This window comes from Phalacrocorax aristotelis, chromosome W (assembly GCF_949628215.1).
Source record: "Phalacrocorax aristotelis chromosome W, bGulAri2.1, whole genome shotgun sequence".
Taxonomy (NCBI): Eukaryota; Metazoa; Chordata; class Aves; order Suliformes; family Phalacrocoracidae; genus Phalacrocorax; species Phalacrocorax aristotelis.
In genome coordinates, this window is record NC_134310.1 from 29,285,975 (window position 1) to 29,303,530 (window position 17,556).

At 69.3% G+C, this 17,556-nt stretch overlaps 2 protein-coding genes across 4 annotated transcripts; both read right to left on the bottom strand.

Moving 5' to 3' along the window:
* Nucleotides 1–98: 98 nt before the first annotated feature.
* On the bottom strand, nt 99–2,895 carry OCEL1 (occludin/ELL domain containing 1). Of its 2 annotated transcripts, none has more exons than XM_075077211.1 (5): nt 2,758–2,895; nt 2,091–2,237; nt 1,513–1,922; nt 1,182–1,353; nt 99–594 (listed from the first exon to the last, which is right to left on the bottom strand). In XM_075077211.1, the coding sequence occupies exons 2-5, from the start codon at nt 2,175–2,177 to the stop codon at nt 478–480; spliced, it is 786 nt and encodes a 261-aa protein (XP_074933312.1). In that variant the 5' UTR covers nt 2,178–2,237; nt 2,758–2,895; the 3' UTR covers nt 99–477. The 2 variants fall into 2 exon arrangements, with proteins under 2 accessions (XP_074933312.1, XP_074933313.1); XM_075077212.1 differs by having other exon boundaries at nt 1,513–1,725; nt 2,091–2,218; nt 2,758–2,893.
* A 1,247-nt stretch (nt 2,896–4,142) lies between these two features.
* On the bottom strand, nt 4,143–15,073 carry KCNN1 (potassium calcium-activated channel subfamily N member 1). Of its 2 annotated transcripts, none has more exons than XR_012657707.1 (10): nt 14,917–15,073; nt 10,465–10,580; nt 8,882–9,316; nt 8,705–8,800; nt 8,197–8,615; nt 5,833–5,974; nt 5,628–5,738; nt 5,413–5,515; nt 4,624–4,693; nt 4,143–4,522 (listed from the first exon to the last, which is right to left on the bottom strand). XR_012657707.1 is itself a non-coding variant. In XM_075077089.1 (10 exons), exons 3-10 carry the CDS (start codon nt 9,257–9,259, stop codon nt 4,250–4,252), a joined length of 1,617 nt encoding a protein of 538 aa, XP_074933190.1. In that variant the 5' UTR covers nt 9,260–9,316; nt 10,465–10,580; nt 14,917–15,073; the 3' UTR covers nt 4,143–4,249. The 2 variants fall into 2 exon arrangements, 1 of the variants encoding a protein (XP_074933190.1); XM_075077089.1 differs by having other exon boundaries at nt 5,388–5,515.
* Between the last annotated feature and the right edge of the window lie 2,483 nt (nt 15,074–17,556).

The following is a 17,556-nucleotide window of genomic DNA, read 5'->3' on the forward strand; positions in this document are numbered from 1 at the left end:
CCGCGGACGGGAAGGTCCCATAGGTGCTGGGGTGGGATGCGTTTGCTGGCTGCCCCCAGCCACTGCAGGTGCCCCAAGGTGCACATTAAGACACCCCAAAAATATCACAGTGTTTTATTAAAACCAGTTTTGGCCACATCTGCAGCTGCACTCGCTGCCCCGGGGGCGGGGGTGCTCCCCAATTCACATGGGGTGAATTGGGGGCACAGCCAGGGCCTGGCTCCCACACAGGGACCGGCAGCACCCACCCACCACCTGGGCCCACAAGGCTCCCTGGGGTACAGAGCACCCAGGGGACCCCAAAACCAGCAGCTCGTGGAGCCTGTGGGTTTGCTCACCATGCCTGGGTGGGTGCAATGGCTGGGTGGGCGCCAGGTGCACCCCTGCGGCATTGCCACCCCCTCCCCAGCACCCAGCCCCTGGGGTCCCCCCCTGGGGTCATCATCCCACGGTGTCCGTGCCGGCTGGTGCTCAGGCTCAGAAGACAGCACTGTCGTGGGCGTCGCGATCGTACTCCTGGATCCGCGCCTTGATGTGCGTCAGCTTCTCCTTCAGGTATTCACAGCGCTGCTGCTTCCCCAGGAAGGCCGAATCCTGCCAGCCGGACCGTGCTCAGCAAGGAGGAACCCGGCACCGGGGTCCCGCAATGCCCCGGGGACCCCCCAAAGGGAGGGGGCAGAGGCACCGCGGGGACCTGTGGGCTCGCAGCCCCCCGGCTCCCAAGCACGAGGAGCAGATCCAGAGCCCTTCCCCTTCTCACCGTCTTCTTCCTCATGTACTCGTGCAAGACATGGGCCGCCCTGCTCCCATCCTGCGGGGCAGAAAGACACGTCCCAGAGCCCGGGGGGCTCAGCCTGGCAGAGCACGGCCCTAATGAGGCAGCCGGAGCCTGGGGGGCTGGGGGGCAGCCAGCCTTCCCACACGGTGAAAACCTCACCCAGGGCGTAGCCAAGAAATGCCAGCGCTCGTTCCTTTTCCAGCAGCTGCCGGGTGCCTTCAAGCACAGCTTGCACCTCTCAGCTGCAGGAGCCTGCGTGTCCGTGCGTCCCCTCTTGTCCCCTCCACCCACTGCAGCCCTCCAGGCTCATCCCGAGCCCCCGCAGAGACCGGCCAGATCATCACACCCAACATCGCTCACAAGACATACGGTGCCCGCAGCTGGCGCCCACCAAGTGACCCACCGTCCTGCTCGTGGCGTGCCGGGGCAGCCGGCCCATCGCCGCCTCCAGCTCCCCGAGCCTCCGTCGCGTGGCGCGGACGTCCCCGAGCAGCTCAGTGTACTCCGCCAGCTGGTCCTGGAAGACGCCCTTGTACCCCTCCCGCTGCCGGGGGCTCCGGATCGCCGGGTACTTTCTGCGCCAGAGGCCAGGAGGCTCAGGGTGCGGGAGGGAGAGCCCGGGCGCTGCCAGCGTACCTAGGCAGGCAGGACCCTGGCGGTTGGGTGTCGTGGGTCCCCAGGGCTCTGTGACACCCCATCCCGTGGTTGTCTCCGTCCCCATGGGAGTCACTCACACCACGTAGTCCGGGACAGCGCGTGGCCAGGGTGCCAGCCCAGGGTGAACAGACCCGGCCACCAGCTTCTCCCCATCTGCAGTGGGGGGGTCCCTCCGCAGGGGTCTCCCCGATGGCATCACCTCGTCCTCAAAGGTGACGCGCTTGGCTCGGGCTAGCGGAGGCTTCAGGACGCGAGGGGTGGGGGTGAGGCTGCGTGGCCACCACACCATACTGGGGGGCAAGGGGGGTGACACTGCATGGGGCTGTCCTCGCTCCCAGTGATGGCGGGACTCCCGGGGGCCACTGCATGCCTCCAGGTCTGGAGGGACGGGAGGCTGCTGGCCAGGCAGAGCAGCACCATGAGGAAGAGGAAGATGAGAGTGGCTGCTTGTGCTCCGGCCAGGCGGCAGAGGCCGGTGAGGAGGGGGCTGCGGCACAGTGCAGAGAGAACAGCGGTGAGCAGCCAGGCCAGGATGGCCTCCCCCAGCCCGCCCCAGCACCTGCAGCAACCCCCACCAGGAATTCACAGAGGCAAAGTGGGGCCAAACGCCCCCAGCCAAGCCTGGGTGCTCAGCACCCTGCACCCAGCTCCGTACCTGGCTGCCCCGGCTCCCCGGCGGGGCAGGTGGGCTCGGCCAGCGGCTCCCAGTAGCTTGGGGGTGTTGGGGGTCCCCATGGCGCATCCGGTGGATGCTCCGCTTCCCCGCCTCCGGGCTGAGCCCTGCTGCAGGAGAAGCCTCAAGCTGAGCAGGGATGGGAGCAAACCCTGCAGCGAGCTGGCACGGGGCGCAGCGTTACAGCCCCTTTCACGTGCCTCAGTTTCCCCCGCAGGGCACACTTGCAGCCTGGCCCTGAGCCGCCTTCCCTCCCCAGCGGTCGCCAGGGATTTACAAGTGGTCACTGACCCAGAGACCCATCGGTGAGCTCCGACGGTGCCCCAGGGATGTCACCTCCCCTGCTCTGAGCTGCCACCCCACTCTGGCCCGTGGGTGAGTGGAAAAGCACCCACCGGTGCTCCCAGCACCCAGGCTGGGCAGGAGCAAAGAACCACTGGAGCCCCTCCGGGAAGGAGGAGGGGAAGGGTCCCCACTGCATCACTGCTGGCCGTCCCCACCACCACCAAGGACCCCACGGATGCTGCTGGACTTGTGTCAAGAAGCCCCAGTACTGTTGTGTCACCCCTGGGCTGCGTCCCCCGCCCCATCGCCATGCCAGCCCCTGCAGGACAGCGTCCAGCCCCCGAGCCCCCACTGCCGGCATTACCTGCCCGTCTCATGGCGGGACACGGCCCCGGGGCTCGCCGCGGCATCCCTTGGCCACTGCCCGCCGCCACTGCCCACCACTGCCGCTGCCCGCGGCAGGCACCAGCGGTTAAACATTAACACCAACGCGCCACCCCAAAGCACGGCACGAGGCCCCGCGTGGGCAGGATCTGGCCCCTGCCCACCCCAGCCTTCCACCGGGCTCCCGCCCAGCCTCCACCCTGCCCGGTGCCCACCGAGGGTCCCATCCTGCACCCACCTTCCACCGGGCCCCGGCAGCGTGCCGCGGCTTTGGCTTTGCAAAGGGTTGGGGTTGAGCAGCACTGACATCCTGGGGCTCCGTGTGGGGAGCTTGGCGCATCCTCAGCCCCATCACCCTCCCCCCGCAACAGCCCCCATCCGCTGCTATCAGCTCCCCCAAACCTGCCCCAGTGCAGGCAAGTGGGGGACTGCAAGCTCCCAGCCCCCGCAGTGCAACCCCCCCGGCGGGTTTGGAGCCCCCATGCCAGCCCCATCCTCCCCCTGCAAGGTTCCCAGGATAGGGGGAGCCCCTGCAGCGAGGGAAGCTTCAAAGACTCCCCCAGAGCATCCCCCCCTCAACCCCCCCGGGACCCCATCCCACCCTTCCCACCGGGCCGGGGTCCCACTGCCAGGAGCAGAAAGCGACGCGTCCAGTTCAGCCTCCTTTAATGTGCGCCTCAGCCCCCCCCGGACCCCCCTCCCATGCCGAGGGTCCTGGCTGGGGAGTGGGACCGGCCCCTGGGGGGTCCAGGGCCATGGGGGTCCCAGCAAAGGGTCCTTGCCCACCCCGCTGGCAGGGGGCTGGGCTGAATATTGCATCCAGGAATCTCACAGCACTTTACAATGGTCGGTACCGTTGTGTCCCCCCCAACTCCCTCCCACCCACCCCCCATTTTACAGATGGGGGAAACTGAGGCACAGAGAGGTGACGTGACTTCGCCAAGGTCACTTCGTGGCAGAGCCAGGAACAGAGACACACCCCCCCCCCCAAGAAAAAAAGAAACCTCAACCCTTGGGGCTCAGCCCTGCTCTCACCACGGGGGTCTGACTCCCCTCCATGCCCTGCAGGCACGACCCCAGGTGTCCCCCCACCCTGTCCCCAACCTCCACCCCCCCACACACCTGGGGGGCAGCCCCCAGACACCCCCCACAATTCTCAGGGCTCCTGCCTTCTCTCCCTGCTCCCCTTTACCCGCCCCCCAGCTCCTGCCCCCCAGCGCTGCTCTATCCCCCAAAGGGCTGCTCCATCCCCCTTCGTGCAGCGGCTGCTGCATCCCCTCCACCTCAAAAGCCCTCCTGGAGGCCGGGGCTCACCTCCCACCCGGCCGGGGAGGGGGGCACGGGGGGGCTCCAGCCTCACGCCAGCACAGTGAACGCAGGAAATTTATACAGGGCTTTACAGAACAAAGCTACTGAAATCAGCCACACGATGGCCAGACATAAGAGGGGCCCCAGCCCCCCTCCCCGCCCCATCACCCGCTGTCCGAGGAGGTTGGGGGGGCGGTGGAAGGGGATCTGGGGGGTCGGGTGGGGGTGCAAGGGGCTGTGGCGGAGCAGAGGCGGGGGGTCCAGCTCCCCAGGAGCTCACGCTGTTGCTGCCCCAGGGCTTGGCTGACCAGCCCAGGCAGCGCCAGCAGGCTCAGCCCCAGCGCCTCCATCTTGCTCTCCAGGGCACCCAGCCGCTTCTCCAGGTCCTCGTTACGCTCCTGCAGCTCCGAGACCATGTCGTACATGATGTTCTGGGTCTGATGGGAATCGGGGGACATGCCGGGGGCGGGGGGGGCGGTCTCAGCGCCAGGAGCCTCTATAGTGGGGTCTCCCGGCCCCCCACCCCAGCACCGCTCACCTTTGCCAGGTCCACCAGCGTGTTGGCCTGGTCATTCAGCTTCCGCTGCTCCATCTTCACGCTCCTCAACCTGCAGAGACATGGGGGAGCAGCGTCAAGGTCAGCAACACCCCCATGCAGCCCCCCCCCCCCCCGCACCCTGGCATGCAGCCCCCCCCACCCCGCAAGCACAGCCTCTGCCCCTCCATCCTTGCCCCAGACAGCCCCGGGGGGGCTGCACCGCCGCGTCCCCCCCGGTTTTGCAGCGACAAGCCCATGCACACGGGAGCAGACGGAGGAGAGGAGCAGTCCCGCGGGGCGACTTACTTCTGAGCTCTGCAGGGACGGGGCAGAACAGAGACAAAACACAACAGCAGGTTTAAAACCACCACGAAGAGTGCAGGGAGATGACAGCAGCCGCAGCACGGCCCCCCCCCCTTCGGTGCCCCCCACCCAAGCCGGGCACCCCTGGTTCCCCCCCCAAAGCAGGAGGTTCCCCGGGGGCTCGCAGCCCCCAGCCCTGCTCCCCGATGCGGGTGAAGCTGGATGGCAGACACGGTCACATCAAGCCTCATCGATCGGGTACCCCTGGGGGTCACCCTAGCATCATCGGGGTCCTCACCCGCTGGGAGAGCATCCCCGCAGCGGGGACAGGGACCACCTGCCTCCCAACCCGGGGGTCCGGGCAGCGCGGGCACGGAAGGGGAGGAAGCGCCCGGCTCTCCTTCCGGAGCCACGATGGGAAAAACCTCCTCGTAGGAAGCAGGTAAAGGTTTGGCACTTACTGATGGATGGCTTGGAGGAACTTACGCTGGTGTTTCCGAACTTTGGCATGGTCGATCTTCTTCACCAGCTTGGTGTGTTTGTAGATGAGCCACGTTTCCCTGAGTACGTTGGCAGCAGCATTTTTCACCTGGAAGCAACAGAACGTCGGGGTCAGGGGTGGAGATGGCTGGTCCCGCGCCCAGCGATGCCCTGTCTGGTGGGGCTGGGGGTGCACCGGGCGGGGCGGGATGGGGTCTTACCCGCTTTGTTAGCTGCGTATCCATCATGAAGTTGTGCACGTGTTTCTCCGCTTTGGTGAGCTCTAGCTTTCTGGCAACGACGGCGACAACCAGAGCGGTGCAGCCGGCACCCTGTGGGCGGAGAGGCCGGTGGTGAGCGCAGCGGCAGGATGGGGGGTAGCAGGAGCCACCCCCCCCACCCCATCTGCCCCCCACAGGCACTCACCATGATGCCTGTGAGCAGACATACGCCCTTCCCACAGTAGGTGTGCGGCACCATGTCCCCGTAGCCAATGGAGAGGAAGGTGATGGAGATCAGCCACATGGCCCCCAAGAAGTTGCTGGTCACCTCCTGCTTGTCGTGGTACCTGCCCGGGGCCGAGCGCAGCCACCGTCACCGCACGGTCCCGGACCCACCACCTGCCCCCCGCCAGCGCCGCTGGCATCGCCACATGGTTTTTAGCCGCTTTCTCATCCGGCGGCTGCAGCCAGGAGAGTCCCCAAGCTCCCAGCTGTGCCGCTTGGGCCCCAAAGGAGCTGGGGACACCCTGGGGACACCCGGCGTGGCCACTCCATACACAGGCACCAGGGAGGAGCTAAGCCCCGGGGTAGCTGTGACCCCCAGGAGCGGGGCTGGCTTGGGGGGGCTGCTGGATGCAGATAACGAGGTGACGGGTGCGGAGGAGCAGCCCCCACACACGGACGGCAGCAACCTCCATCCCTCCTGAAGCCCCCCCAGAGATCTCAAAGCACAGGGCACGGGTGTCACCGCTGGAGCCCCCGGGGAGGGGACACCCTGTCTCTGCAGAGCAGGGGACAGTTGCAGGCCCAGCCAGAGCAGACCCCCTTTGCCCCACGAACCCCTGGGGGGCCACCCTGGCAAGCGACCCCCTGAGCAAGCCCACGGCTACAAAGGGCCCCAAGGCTACCGCGGGCATCGCTGTGGGGGGAGTGGGGGACACTGTGCTTTGAGATTTCGTGGCCAGCGCCGACGCCACGAATGCAGACGGCTGTGCCCCCCGCCCCCTCCCTGAGAGACCCCCGGACCCGGACCCCGCCGCTTGCTGGGACGAGCCCGGCCAGGGGACGTGGAGCAGCGGGGCCAGGCGCTGAGTGCGGCCAAGCCAGGCGGTGGGACGGGGGCATGCGGGGAGCAGTGGGGAGCCGGGAAAACTGGGTACCAGGGGTGAGAAAAGGAAGGGAGGAGATGGGAGCAAGCCAGGGTGGACTCAAGCGCATGGCAAGGAATTTAGGATTGCTGCGTCCTTCCACCCGGCCCCGCCCCGGCACAGCCGCGTGGTTTGGGCTTGGAACCTCAGCCGGCACCGAGGGATGCGACAGGGCAATGCTGGGGGGCACCACGCAGCCTGGGGTGGGGTAGTGAGGGCTGAGCCTGTCCCCAAAGGGCCGGCAACCCAGGGATGTCACCCCATGGCGATGCTCCCCGGGACAGCGGGGGCTGCGGTGCTCCCCGCTCCCCTCCGTCCTTCCCAAGGAGCACCAGGGACTCTTTCAACTGTGCACGTTAAGGAGGGGAAACGCCGAGCAACAGCAACAGCCAGAGCCGAGCAAAAGCCCTTTGGAGACTCAGCCGAAGCCTCCCGTTAGAAACAAGATCCAGCGGCTCCTTCCCGGTTGCTCCGGCTCGGCTCCGCTCCTTGCCGGAGTTTCTCCCTCCGGGGCTGCCCCGGGACCCGCAGCAATTCTTGCAGCAAGCCCACCCCTCCGCGAGCACCCCGAGAGCTGGGGCAGAAGGATCCGTGTTCCGGCTGCGATGGGATCCCCGGCTCGCGCCCACGGCCAGGCTGGGGGTTGTGTGGGGGGAGGTGGAAAGCAGCCCCTGAGGTTCCAAGTGGAAAAGGGCTCTGGTGCCTTTCCATGTCCACAGCCTCTTTGCTCCAGCCTGGGCGGCCCCCCTGGCCCTCCCAGCCTTGACTCCCCACCCGCCGGCTGCAGCTAATCCTAAATTCTGGGTAGCACAAGCCTGGGGCAGGGGGGACGTCCCGTGCAGGACGCGCTGTCGGTCCCTGGGGTGACTCACAGTTTGTCCCTGCGAGCAGCAGAGCGGTCAGGGAGGGAAAACAAGAGCAGTTAATGTGCGTCCCGGGGGGAGCGGCCGAGAAGGGGAGAGCACGGGCAGGGCACCGGCGCGGGCATCCCGGCCCCGGCATCCCGGCCCCGGCATCCCAGCGTCCGGTGGGCGCAGCTGAGGAGCACGGACCACATCCTGCACACCCTCTGCGAGACCCTCAGCTCCTCCTGGCCAGACCCACCGGCAGAGAGGGTGTCCTGCTGCACCCCAGGGGGTACCGAGGGGCTTGGGAGAGGTCTAAGGACAACCCGGGGGTCCAGCTGCCCCCACCTCCTCGCCTTGGCAAGCAGTTTTGGTTTGGTAAAACCATCGTGGCCACCATCCAGAGCACGAGGGTCCTGCCGGGGAGGGCTCTGCCCAGGGAGTAGGGGCCTCTTCTCCAAGGCGTCTCTTCTCTCCCACCCCAGCCCCCCTCCAAGGTTTGCACCGTGCGTCCTCAGCTGCACCCCAGCCCCGCACCCCCTCCCCGAGCGCCCTGTTGGGGAGAGCCCCCCGTACCTCTCGCAGACACGGACTGTCCAGGCAGCGATGATCCAGGAGGAGATGCTGAAGACCAGGAGAACAGTGCCAGGGCAGATGGTCATGAGGGTCTTCATGACAAAGCGGGTGTTGAAGTTGATCTTGTTGAGGGCACCGATGCTGCGCGAGGAGGCGTCGGTGAAGAGCTTGCTGTGCAGCAGCATGACGCGCCCGATCAGGTACAGCCGCAGGAACATGGGGACGGAGAGGATGATGTCCACGTCGGCATCAGCCACCGAGGCAGCGTAGGTGAAGGCCAAGCGCGCTGTCCAGGTGAAGAGGTACTGGCCGGGGATGGGGTGGATGGCGCAGACGATCAGCTCCAGGGCGATGAAGAAGATGCGCTCGTAGGTCATGGCGATGCGCCAGTCGTCAGCGCCGTTATCCACCATGAAGAGCTGCGGGGGGAGAAAAGGGAGGGTGGTGGGCGGTGGGACCCCCGGGATGGCACAGTCCCAGCGAGCACCCTCCGGCAGGTGCCCCTCACCTGGATCTCCCTGGCGTGGTACATGACGATGAGCCCCAGGAGGATGACGGTCGAGAGGCTGATAAGGCATTTCAGTGCAAACGAATACGATGACTCCTGCGAGGGGAACGAGCAGCGTGAGCCCAGCCGGACGACCCCCCTCCCCAGGCCCCCCACCCACCCACCGCACCCTTGTACCTTGGTGTAGACCCCCCAGGACAACTCCGTCTCCGTGACCATGACCACGATGCCAAACATCCCAAAGATGAGGGCGTAATCGCTGAGGCGCTTCCGCTTCTCGAAGAGGGCTCGCCGGTGCCCCAGCTTGTACCCGATGTTCTGGTTCCTCCGGGGTCCTCGACCCCGTTCCTCGGCCGCATCCTGCCCTGGGGCCGCCGGCGGGCTGGGATCCGGACCCCTGGGCTGCTCCGGCCGTGAGACCACCACCTCGAGGCCGGGGGGACGGCGGGGCCGCAGCGGCTGGGTCTCACCCTCCAGCGGGTGCAGGGTGCAGGCGGAGGCGCTCAGGGGGCCCCGGGGCCGTGCCACCCCGCCATTGTACCGGCAGCCACTCATGGCTCTGGCGGAGAGGGGACCGGGCGATCCCGCATGGCTCAGCGGCGCGGGGGCGACCTGCGGGAGAGGGGACGGTGTCGGGTGGGGGGTGTGTGGGTCGGGTAGGGGTGAGGGTGGTCCCCGGGATCGGTGTCCTCGCCCTGCCTGGCACTGTGCGACGCCTGACCGGGCACATGGCACCCATGTGCCGGCCTCGAACGGCGCCAGGGACGTATCCTGCCCACGGGGGACCTGCCCACGGGAGACCTGCCCCCCAGCCCGGGGGTCGGTGCCGCCGCCCCCTCTGCAGCCCGCCGGGGGTGGCAGCAAGGATCCGGCCCCACCGTGCCCACCGTGCCCGGCGCTGACCCATGCCCGCGGCACCGGGACGGCTCCGGTAACGAGCTACAACTGCGCGTCCCCGCCGCTCCCCCCCCGCGACGTCCTCCGCCGTGCCCGGGGCTCCCGGTACCGGGGGACCCCAGTGGGATCGGTTCAACCTCCCCCGGCCCGGCCCGGCCCGGCCCGCTGCTCGCTACCTGCCGCCGGGCCGGGCCGGGCCGGGGCCGCGCCGCCGCCGCCGCCGCCGCCGCAGCCCGGCTCGGTCCCGGGGGCGCGCGGCGGCGGGACCGGAGCGCCCGGGGGCGGGGCGGAGGCGGGGCGGGGCTCCTCATTGGTGGAGACCGCCCACGCCCCCCCGTGACGAGACCCTCCACGCCGCGCCCTTCGCCACGCCCCCGAGCGCTGGCCCCGCCCCTCCGGCGCCCCCCCTCTGCGCTCCGATACCCCCTGCGCCCCCAGACCCCTCTGCTGTCCCCGCACCCCCACCTGTATCCCCCCCCACGCACCGCCGTGCACCCCCTCCCCGCCCAACCCCCCACATCACACCCCTGTGCGCACCCTTCAGCCCCCCCAAGGACACCCCCAGCGCCCCCACCATGCACGTCCCCGCTCCCCCCCCCCCCCCAGCCTCACTGCGCTGGTCCCCTGCACCCCAAACCCCATCATCCCCCCATGCACCCCCCAGCACGCCTAGTGCACCCCCAGCGCACCCCCCCAGCATCCCAACTGCATCTCCTTCAGCACCCGCCAGCACAGCCCCCCCCCCCCCAGCACCCCCAGTACATCCCCCACCACGACCCCAATGCACCTCCAGCACCCCCATGACCCCCCCCCCCAACACCACAGCAGATCCCTGCCCACCCCGGCCCCCTGCAGTCCCCTACCTGCTCGGGCTCCCCAGGGCCGGCCGGGGGGGCCCTCGGGGCGTTAGGGGCTGCGGGGCCGGGTCTTGGCGCGGGGGGGGTCCGGGGGTCCGGGTGCCATGGGCTTCCCTCCACGCCTGGCCGGAGAGGAGATGGGGCATTAGCAGGGTCCCCAAACCCCCTCAGCCACAGTGCCAGGGACCCCCAGGGCCACTGCACCCAGCCGAGGGTCCTGCCCTAGCACCATCACTAGGGGGTCACCCTGTCCCATGTCCCCCTGTGCACCCCTCGCCTCGGGGGGCAGCGCCAGAGCTGCAGTCAGGGGGGCTGCTGGTGCCGCATGGAGCCCTCCCCCACCCCCCCCCGTGGCAGCCAGGGTGGGGGAGCACAGACCCCACTGCAGAAACAGCCCCGTTGCAGCTAGCACGGCCCCCCAGAATGAACCCCCCAGCACAGACCCCCAGCACAGCTCCCCAGTATAGCCCCCCAGCATAGGCCCCCCCAGCACCAATGCCCCCATTGCACAAAGGGCCTCAAAATCACCGTGCCGAGCCCGGTCGGAGGGCCAGGCCGGGGCAGGTGGCTGCAGGGCTCCTTGCAGGGGGGGAGCTGGGGGGTCCCTCAGCCTCTCCCCCAGCTCTGCAGCGGGGCTGTACCCCCGGAGGGAGCGGGGAGGAAGCCCCCTGGATTTCAGGCCTCCAAATGTCCGAGTTCTGCCGCAGCCCGTCCCGGCTAAAACCCCAAACACCCAGCATCGGTACCCCCATTGCAACCGCCGCCACCGCGCCCGCATCCCTCCTGGCACGGGGGTGCCCAGGAAGGGGCTGCCGCCACCAGCATCCCCCCATCTGCGGGGGGCAGCGGGGCTTCGGGTCTCTTTCCCTGTCCCTGAGTGAGGCACCAGAGCCAGGGAAGATGCTTTTCCTGCTACCTATGGGAGCAGAGGCTGCGTGGCCGGGCTCCAGCGCCCAGCTGCTCCCCGGTGTGTATCCGGGGCTGCTGGCTCCCCTCCAGAGCCAGATCATTTTCTCTCCATTCTGCCAAATTTATTGCAGGAAAATGGGCTCCGATTTCTTTTTAATACTCGTTTGGGGAGAAAAATACGCAGCGGGCAAAGCGGAGGGGAAGTGGTTTCCGAAGGGCTGCCGGCCCCAGGCCCTCTTCATCGTGGAGGTGCCGGAGGTGCCAGAGCCACGCCGGGGCCTGGCAAACTTTTTGGCACCTTGAATGGGGTCTGTGAAGCCGCCCCCAGAGCCCTCCCAGATGGATGACAGTAAATATTTTATTAACCATCGCTCTCTGGTCGTTTCACTAATAGCTTCTATCAATGGCAACATAAATGGGCCTTATTAAATCTTCCCCCTGTCAGGACATCAATAGGGACGGCTCCGGCAGGATTCAGCGCCCGGAGGGTTGATTAAAGCTGCGAAGCCCCAAGGGGTCCCTGTCCCCATGGGGACGCCATGGCCGGTGGCTTCATGCCCAGGGATGCTCGGGTGGGATGCGCAGCACGAGGGCACCACGCGTGGTCCTCCACGGCCCCATCGCGGGGATGGGGACACGGCGGGTCCCCCCGTCCAGGGCTGGTGGCCGCGGCTACCGGATGTCCTTGAGCAACGGCCCTGAGCGTGCCCGCTCTCGGCAGCTCCCGCACCAGGAGGTTGGCGGCGATGCGGCAGCAGGACGCCCACCGCTGCAGCCCCGGGGTGTCTCGGCACAGCTGCGGGGTGCTCCTGCCGCCCTCGCAGCAACGCTCGGGGCTTGGGCACGGGCACCCACAAAGTCTTGTGTCCCCGGCAGGGCGTTGGGGTTCCCAGGGAGAGGCGGGGGGCGCCCACCCTGGGTGGGCACGGGATGCCACGGGCTTTAAAGAGGATCTGACTGGGGAAGGACCCTTGGCTGGGGAGAGATGGGGATGATGGGGGACAGGCAAAGGGGTCCCAAGGGGACCCTGGCAGCAGCCACTTGGCCCTGCCCAAAGGAGGGACATGGGCAGGGGGGACATGGTTTAACCCCTGCAAACCCAGGCTGCAGCAGCCCCCAGTGCCCAGGGTGGGCGTTGTAGGGTGCCAGCGGGATACCCCACTCCTCCCTGTGCCCCAGAGCACCGATGCTGCCTGGGAGCAACTGCAGAGGAGGAGGGTGCAGCTAAAAATAGAGGCGGGCAGCCGAAAGGCTCCCGGCTGGTGATTTATTTATTACCCACTCTCTAATTCCTGCCTGGGAATCGCGGTCCCGGGAAGGGCGGGGCAGGAATTTGGGGGAGCTGCGGTTGTTGCCAGGGCCATGCATGCAGGCCCCGTGCCAACAGCTGGGCGGCACGGCCACGGTCCTGCTGCTGTACTGGAGAGAAGGGGCCAGGGAACCAGGGAACCCCCCCACTGTGGCACAGGGGACGGGACGCTCAGGGTGGCAGGACCCACACCATGACCCCCACCCAGTCCCACAGGGGCTCCCCACCAGCCGGCACAAGGACTCAGGGCTTGCCGGGTGCACAAAGTGTGTCAGACCCCTTGCAGTCCCCTGCCCTGTTCCCCCAAATCCCTCACGGTGGCCCTGGTTCCTTGGGCAGCCGCAGCTCCCGCGGCCAAGCCCTGGCCATATGTCCCAGGCTGGAGAGCATCTGTCAGTGCCAGCAGGAGCCCCCAGCCCCCACCAATGCTGCTGCCCACCCGCTGGTGTGGGGCTGGTCGGGGGGTGTGCCACCACCACTGCTCCCCGAGGGCAGGGCAGGGGGGCTGAGCGTGATTCGAGGGGGGGCACAGGACCCTCTGAGCCCCCTGGGGCTGGCAGAGGCACCGGCATGAGGCCACCAGGCTCCCAAAGAGCACCGGGATGGCTCCATCAAGCCCTGCCACCATGGGACCCCTGGTGATGCCAGCAGCCGGGCCCCCGTCCACCCCCACATCTGCATTTCGGGGCCGGTGCAAAGGAACAGAGCCTGGCACTGGGATGATTTGCCCCACGCAGGATCTGGCCCATTCCCACCCGTGGGGCTGTGGGGTGTCTGAGGGTCCCATGGCACAGGGGGAGGCACACAGGCTGGCACACGGATGGGGACACACGGGGACACACGGGGACACCCGAACCTCCCTGGCCCCGTCGCAACGCAGGGGAATCCCCAGCTTGTCCTGGGGTCTCCCCAAGAAAAATCCTCCCCTGAGCCCCACCAAGACACCCTGGGGCTGGATCAGGCCCCAGAGGGATGGCGGGAGCAGCATCAGTTTCCCCACGGCTGGGGGAAGCAGCTGGGGGCCCCCCAGGAACCCCCAGCCCAAAGGGGACCCCATCCCCAGCCCTCCCACCTTGGGAGGGGACACACGGCCGGGGACGCCCTACCTGAGCGGGGCTGAGCAGGTGCCCAGGGCTGGGGTGGAGGGTGCTGCAGGGTCCCGGGGGTTTGGGCTCCCACGTCCCCCCTCAGCTGCTACCGCGCTGCCGTCCCCAGACAAAGCCACTGCGCTGGGTTCGCCTGCCGCCTCCCCCACGCGGCTCGGCTCAGCCGAAGGACAAAGCCGCTCCGCCTGGCTGCCCCCGCCGGATCGTGACAGTCCCCCTGCCCGGGGCTGGCTGAGGGGGACACGGGTGTCCCCGCCATCCCTGGGACTGCTACAAGCCCATCGAGGAGGGGGGATCCCCCAAACCTCACAAGCACCCTTGGAGAGCCCCATCCCCACACTGCGGGGCGGTGGTCCCCGCCGCCATGGCAGTGTCACCGCAGCCACCCGCGGCCCCCAACCCTGCGCAGGGTCCTCAGGGGCAGCCCAAGGTCACAGGGAAGGTCGAGTGGGGCAGGAGGGGCCCTGCGCCATGCGCCCACAGCCTCGACGGCTGCACCATGGCACGCCGGGCACTCCCCGGCACGTCGAGGCCACGAGCACCGCATGGTGCCAGAACCTGCCGGGAGCCCCCAGCGCTGACTTCGGACTTCGCATCGGCAAACGCCGCGCACAGCCCTGGCACCGCGTCCGGCCCGAGGTCCCGCCAGCTCCGGTGTCTCACTGGCCACGCCACCCCGGCACGGCTGGCTCCTGGCGTCGCAGCCGGATCAACTGAGGCTGTTCGCGGCACGGGGTCTCTCTGGTTTCAGCGGGTGCTGAGCTGGGTGCAGAGCAGGGCTGGTTCCCCCAGTCAGAGCCACCCCAGCACCACGTCTTGCTGGGGCTGCGCCGGCAGCCGGACCCCAACCCCGGGGACCACTGAGGTCCCCTGGCCCCTCAACCCACTTGGCCGTGCTCCCCATCGCAGCCTTGCGGCTTTGGTCCCTGTGGCCACACTGTCCCCAAGGACAGAGACCCCCCACAGTCCCCTGACTCCAGCAGCTGGCGCTTGCCCAGAGCAGCCGATCCACCACAGGCAGGGTGTCCCCGGTGTCCCCGGCGTCCCCGGTGTCCCCCACACCCAGACACCCATCCACAGCCAGGGAACGCCATCCCCGGGGTCCCCACCGCTGCTGTCCCCGCGCCCGCTCACCTGCCACGGCCCCGCGTTATGGGGAGCGTTGGGACGAGCCGGGGTGCCCGGGGGGCGGCGGGGGCATGGGCCGGGGCGCGGGTGCCACGGCCGCCGGCAGCTCTCTGCGCGGCAGAGCAGCGGTGGCGACGGCGGCCGTGCCCGGGCGTGTGTGGGAGCTGCGACGCAGGGGGGGGCCGGGGGCTTCCCCGCCCCACGCCCCCGCGTCCCCCCCCCGGCCCCACCACGGCGGGCAGTGACCTTGAGGCCGTGGCGCTGGCAGAGGATGGGGGAGGAGGATATTTTTAGCTGGGTAGAGTCACTCCCATCGCGTCCTCATTGTCACCACCGTGGGCTGCCTCCCGCGCCCCGCTGCCCCAATCTGGCCCCCCCCCCGGCTCCCCACCGCGCCGGGGGCTGTGGGGTGCGCAGCGGGTGGGAGCGGGGGCAGCCAAACAGGCCCTGCCAGCCCCAGACCCCCAGAGCCTCAGGGTGCCCTCGGGTCAGCCCCCCATGGCATCCCCTTCCCCTTTCCAAAGAGCCCTGCTGCCCCCAGGCATCCCCCCGCTGCCCCACTCCATCCCCGCTGCACCGGGGGGTCCCCACAAGCCAGGGGAGCCCCAGGAGACGGGGGATCCCCAGGAGTTAGGGGAGTCCCCAGGAGTCAGGGGGATCCCCGGCACCAGCAGGTCCCCAGGAGCCGGGGGGGATCCCCAGCACCCAGCTCTCCCCCCCCACCCCAGGTGCACCCACCTGCAGGCAGACCCCGGCCTCCGCTCCCCTCGAGCGCTGCCGCCGGTGACCATGGCCCGGCGTCGGCACGTGCCGGCGCAACGGTGAGCCCGGGATGCCGGGAGGTTCCGCCAGCACAACCGGCTGAGTTGGGGGCCGGGGGTGGCCGGGTGCCTCGGCTCCGGCCCCACGGTCCCACCTGGCCCCACGCCGCCGCTCCGTGCCTCGGTTTCCCCAGCGCGCAGGCGGAGGGCGCGGGGCTGCCGGGGCGGCGATGCGGCGGCGTTGCTTATTCCGCTCACACGCGCAGCCGCGCACACCCGCTCCCGGTTCCTCCCCGCCGCCCCGGCCACCGCAGCTATTGTCTGCAGCTAAATTTAGCCGCCTGCCGGCTCCCCCACTTTAATTGCCATATCTGCAGGGACGTGGGCGATCGCCCGCCCCGCGCCTCCCCGAGCACCCACGCCGCCGCCGTGCTTCTCCCTCCCCGGTGCCCAGCGCCATCCCACCCGTGGCAGTGGAAAGCTGGAGCCACGGTGGCTTTGACCCAGCCACGGTGCCCTCGGTAGTCCCCGGTTGCACCAAAAGCAGCCCCGCGGCTGGCCTGGCGTGAGCGGGACCCGGCACCCAGGGTGGCACGGGGACCACGGGCCCCCACCCCTCGGCACTGCGCCGGGCCGGCGTGCAGCCCCCGGGGATGCCATTGCCACCGGTGGGGAACCGGGACCCCCGGGGGGGGGATGCCAGGGTGACACCCCTGAGCAGGCCCCCGGGTTTGGCGTGCATCGCACCCGCGCTCGGCGTGCTGCGGTGGGCGTGCGGGCAGGGAGCAGCGGGGTGCGGGGCGGGTGGGCAGCGTGGGGGTGTTGGGGTGGGGGGGCTGTGAGGGTGCGTGGGTGCTGCCCGCGTGTCCGCAGCCTCCCCTCGCTCCTTTGGTCAACCCAGAGAGCCGCAAGCGGCAGCAGGGCCTGCCCGTGGTGGTGGGGCACACGCGTGTGCAAGCACCGTGCCGGGGCGAGCGTGCAAGGCCTTTGCACGGGGGTTGCGCTTGAGAAGGGGGTGCGGGGGCTGTGGTTGTGCGTTGAACAAGGCACGGGGGGGCGGGGGGTGCAGGGCCGGGTGTGCGTACATGGAGGGTGGGGAGGGTGCTTTGTGTTGCGTGCGGGGTGTAAACACGCGGTTGTGCTTGTGCAAGGGTTGCACGCGTGGCTTTGTGTGCATGTGCGTGCAGGGAGGGGTGCGGCGTGCACGGAGAGGCGCAGGGGTTGCACCCGCAGCTCCGTGCGGGGAGGGGGGGAAGCTGCAGTGTGCGGGGGGGGGTGTGCATGCTGCGGGGGGGGGTGTGTGTGTGCCCGCAGGGTTGCGTGGTGCAGGGGTGGTGCGTGGTGCAGGCACGGGGAAAGGGGGGAGTGCGTGAAGGCGGGGTGGGGGGGGGGGGGGCTGCGTTGTGCAGGGGGTGCGCATAGTGCGGGGGGGGGGGGCATGGTGCAGGGCGTGCATTCTGCAGAGGGTGTGCGTTGTGCACGGGGAGGGGCTGCGGGGGGATGCGCGGTGCCGGGGGGTGCCTGAGGCGGTGGGGGGGGGGGGGGGGATGCCCGGTGCAAGCCCTGCGTGGGCGCTGCGAGGATCCCGCCCCCCCCCCCCCCGCGGGTTCCCCCGCCCCCGCAGCGGAGCAGCCCGTTGCCATGGCAGCGCCGCCCCCCCGCGATGGAAAGGGGGGGGGGAATCCCCGGAGGGGCGGGGCGGGGAATCCCTCCCCCCTCCGCAGCGCCCCGCCCCCCCCGGCGGCGGGGAACCCCCCCCGCTGCCGCTTTGCTGGGGTGGGGGGGCCCACCGGGACCCCCACCCTGCAATGGGGGGGGTGTGTTCCCTCGTTAACCCCTTCCATGCCCCAGGATCCCTTCCTGCACCACGGGATTCCCCCACATC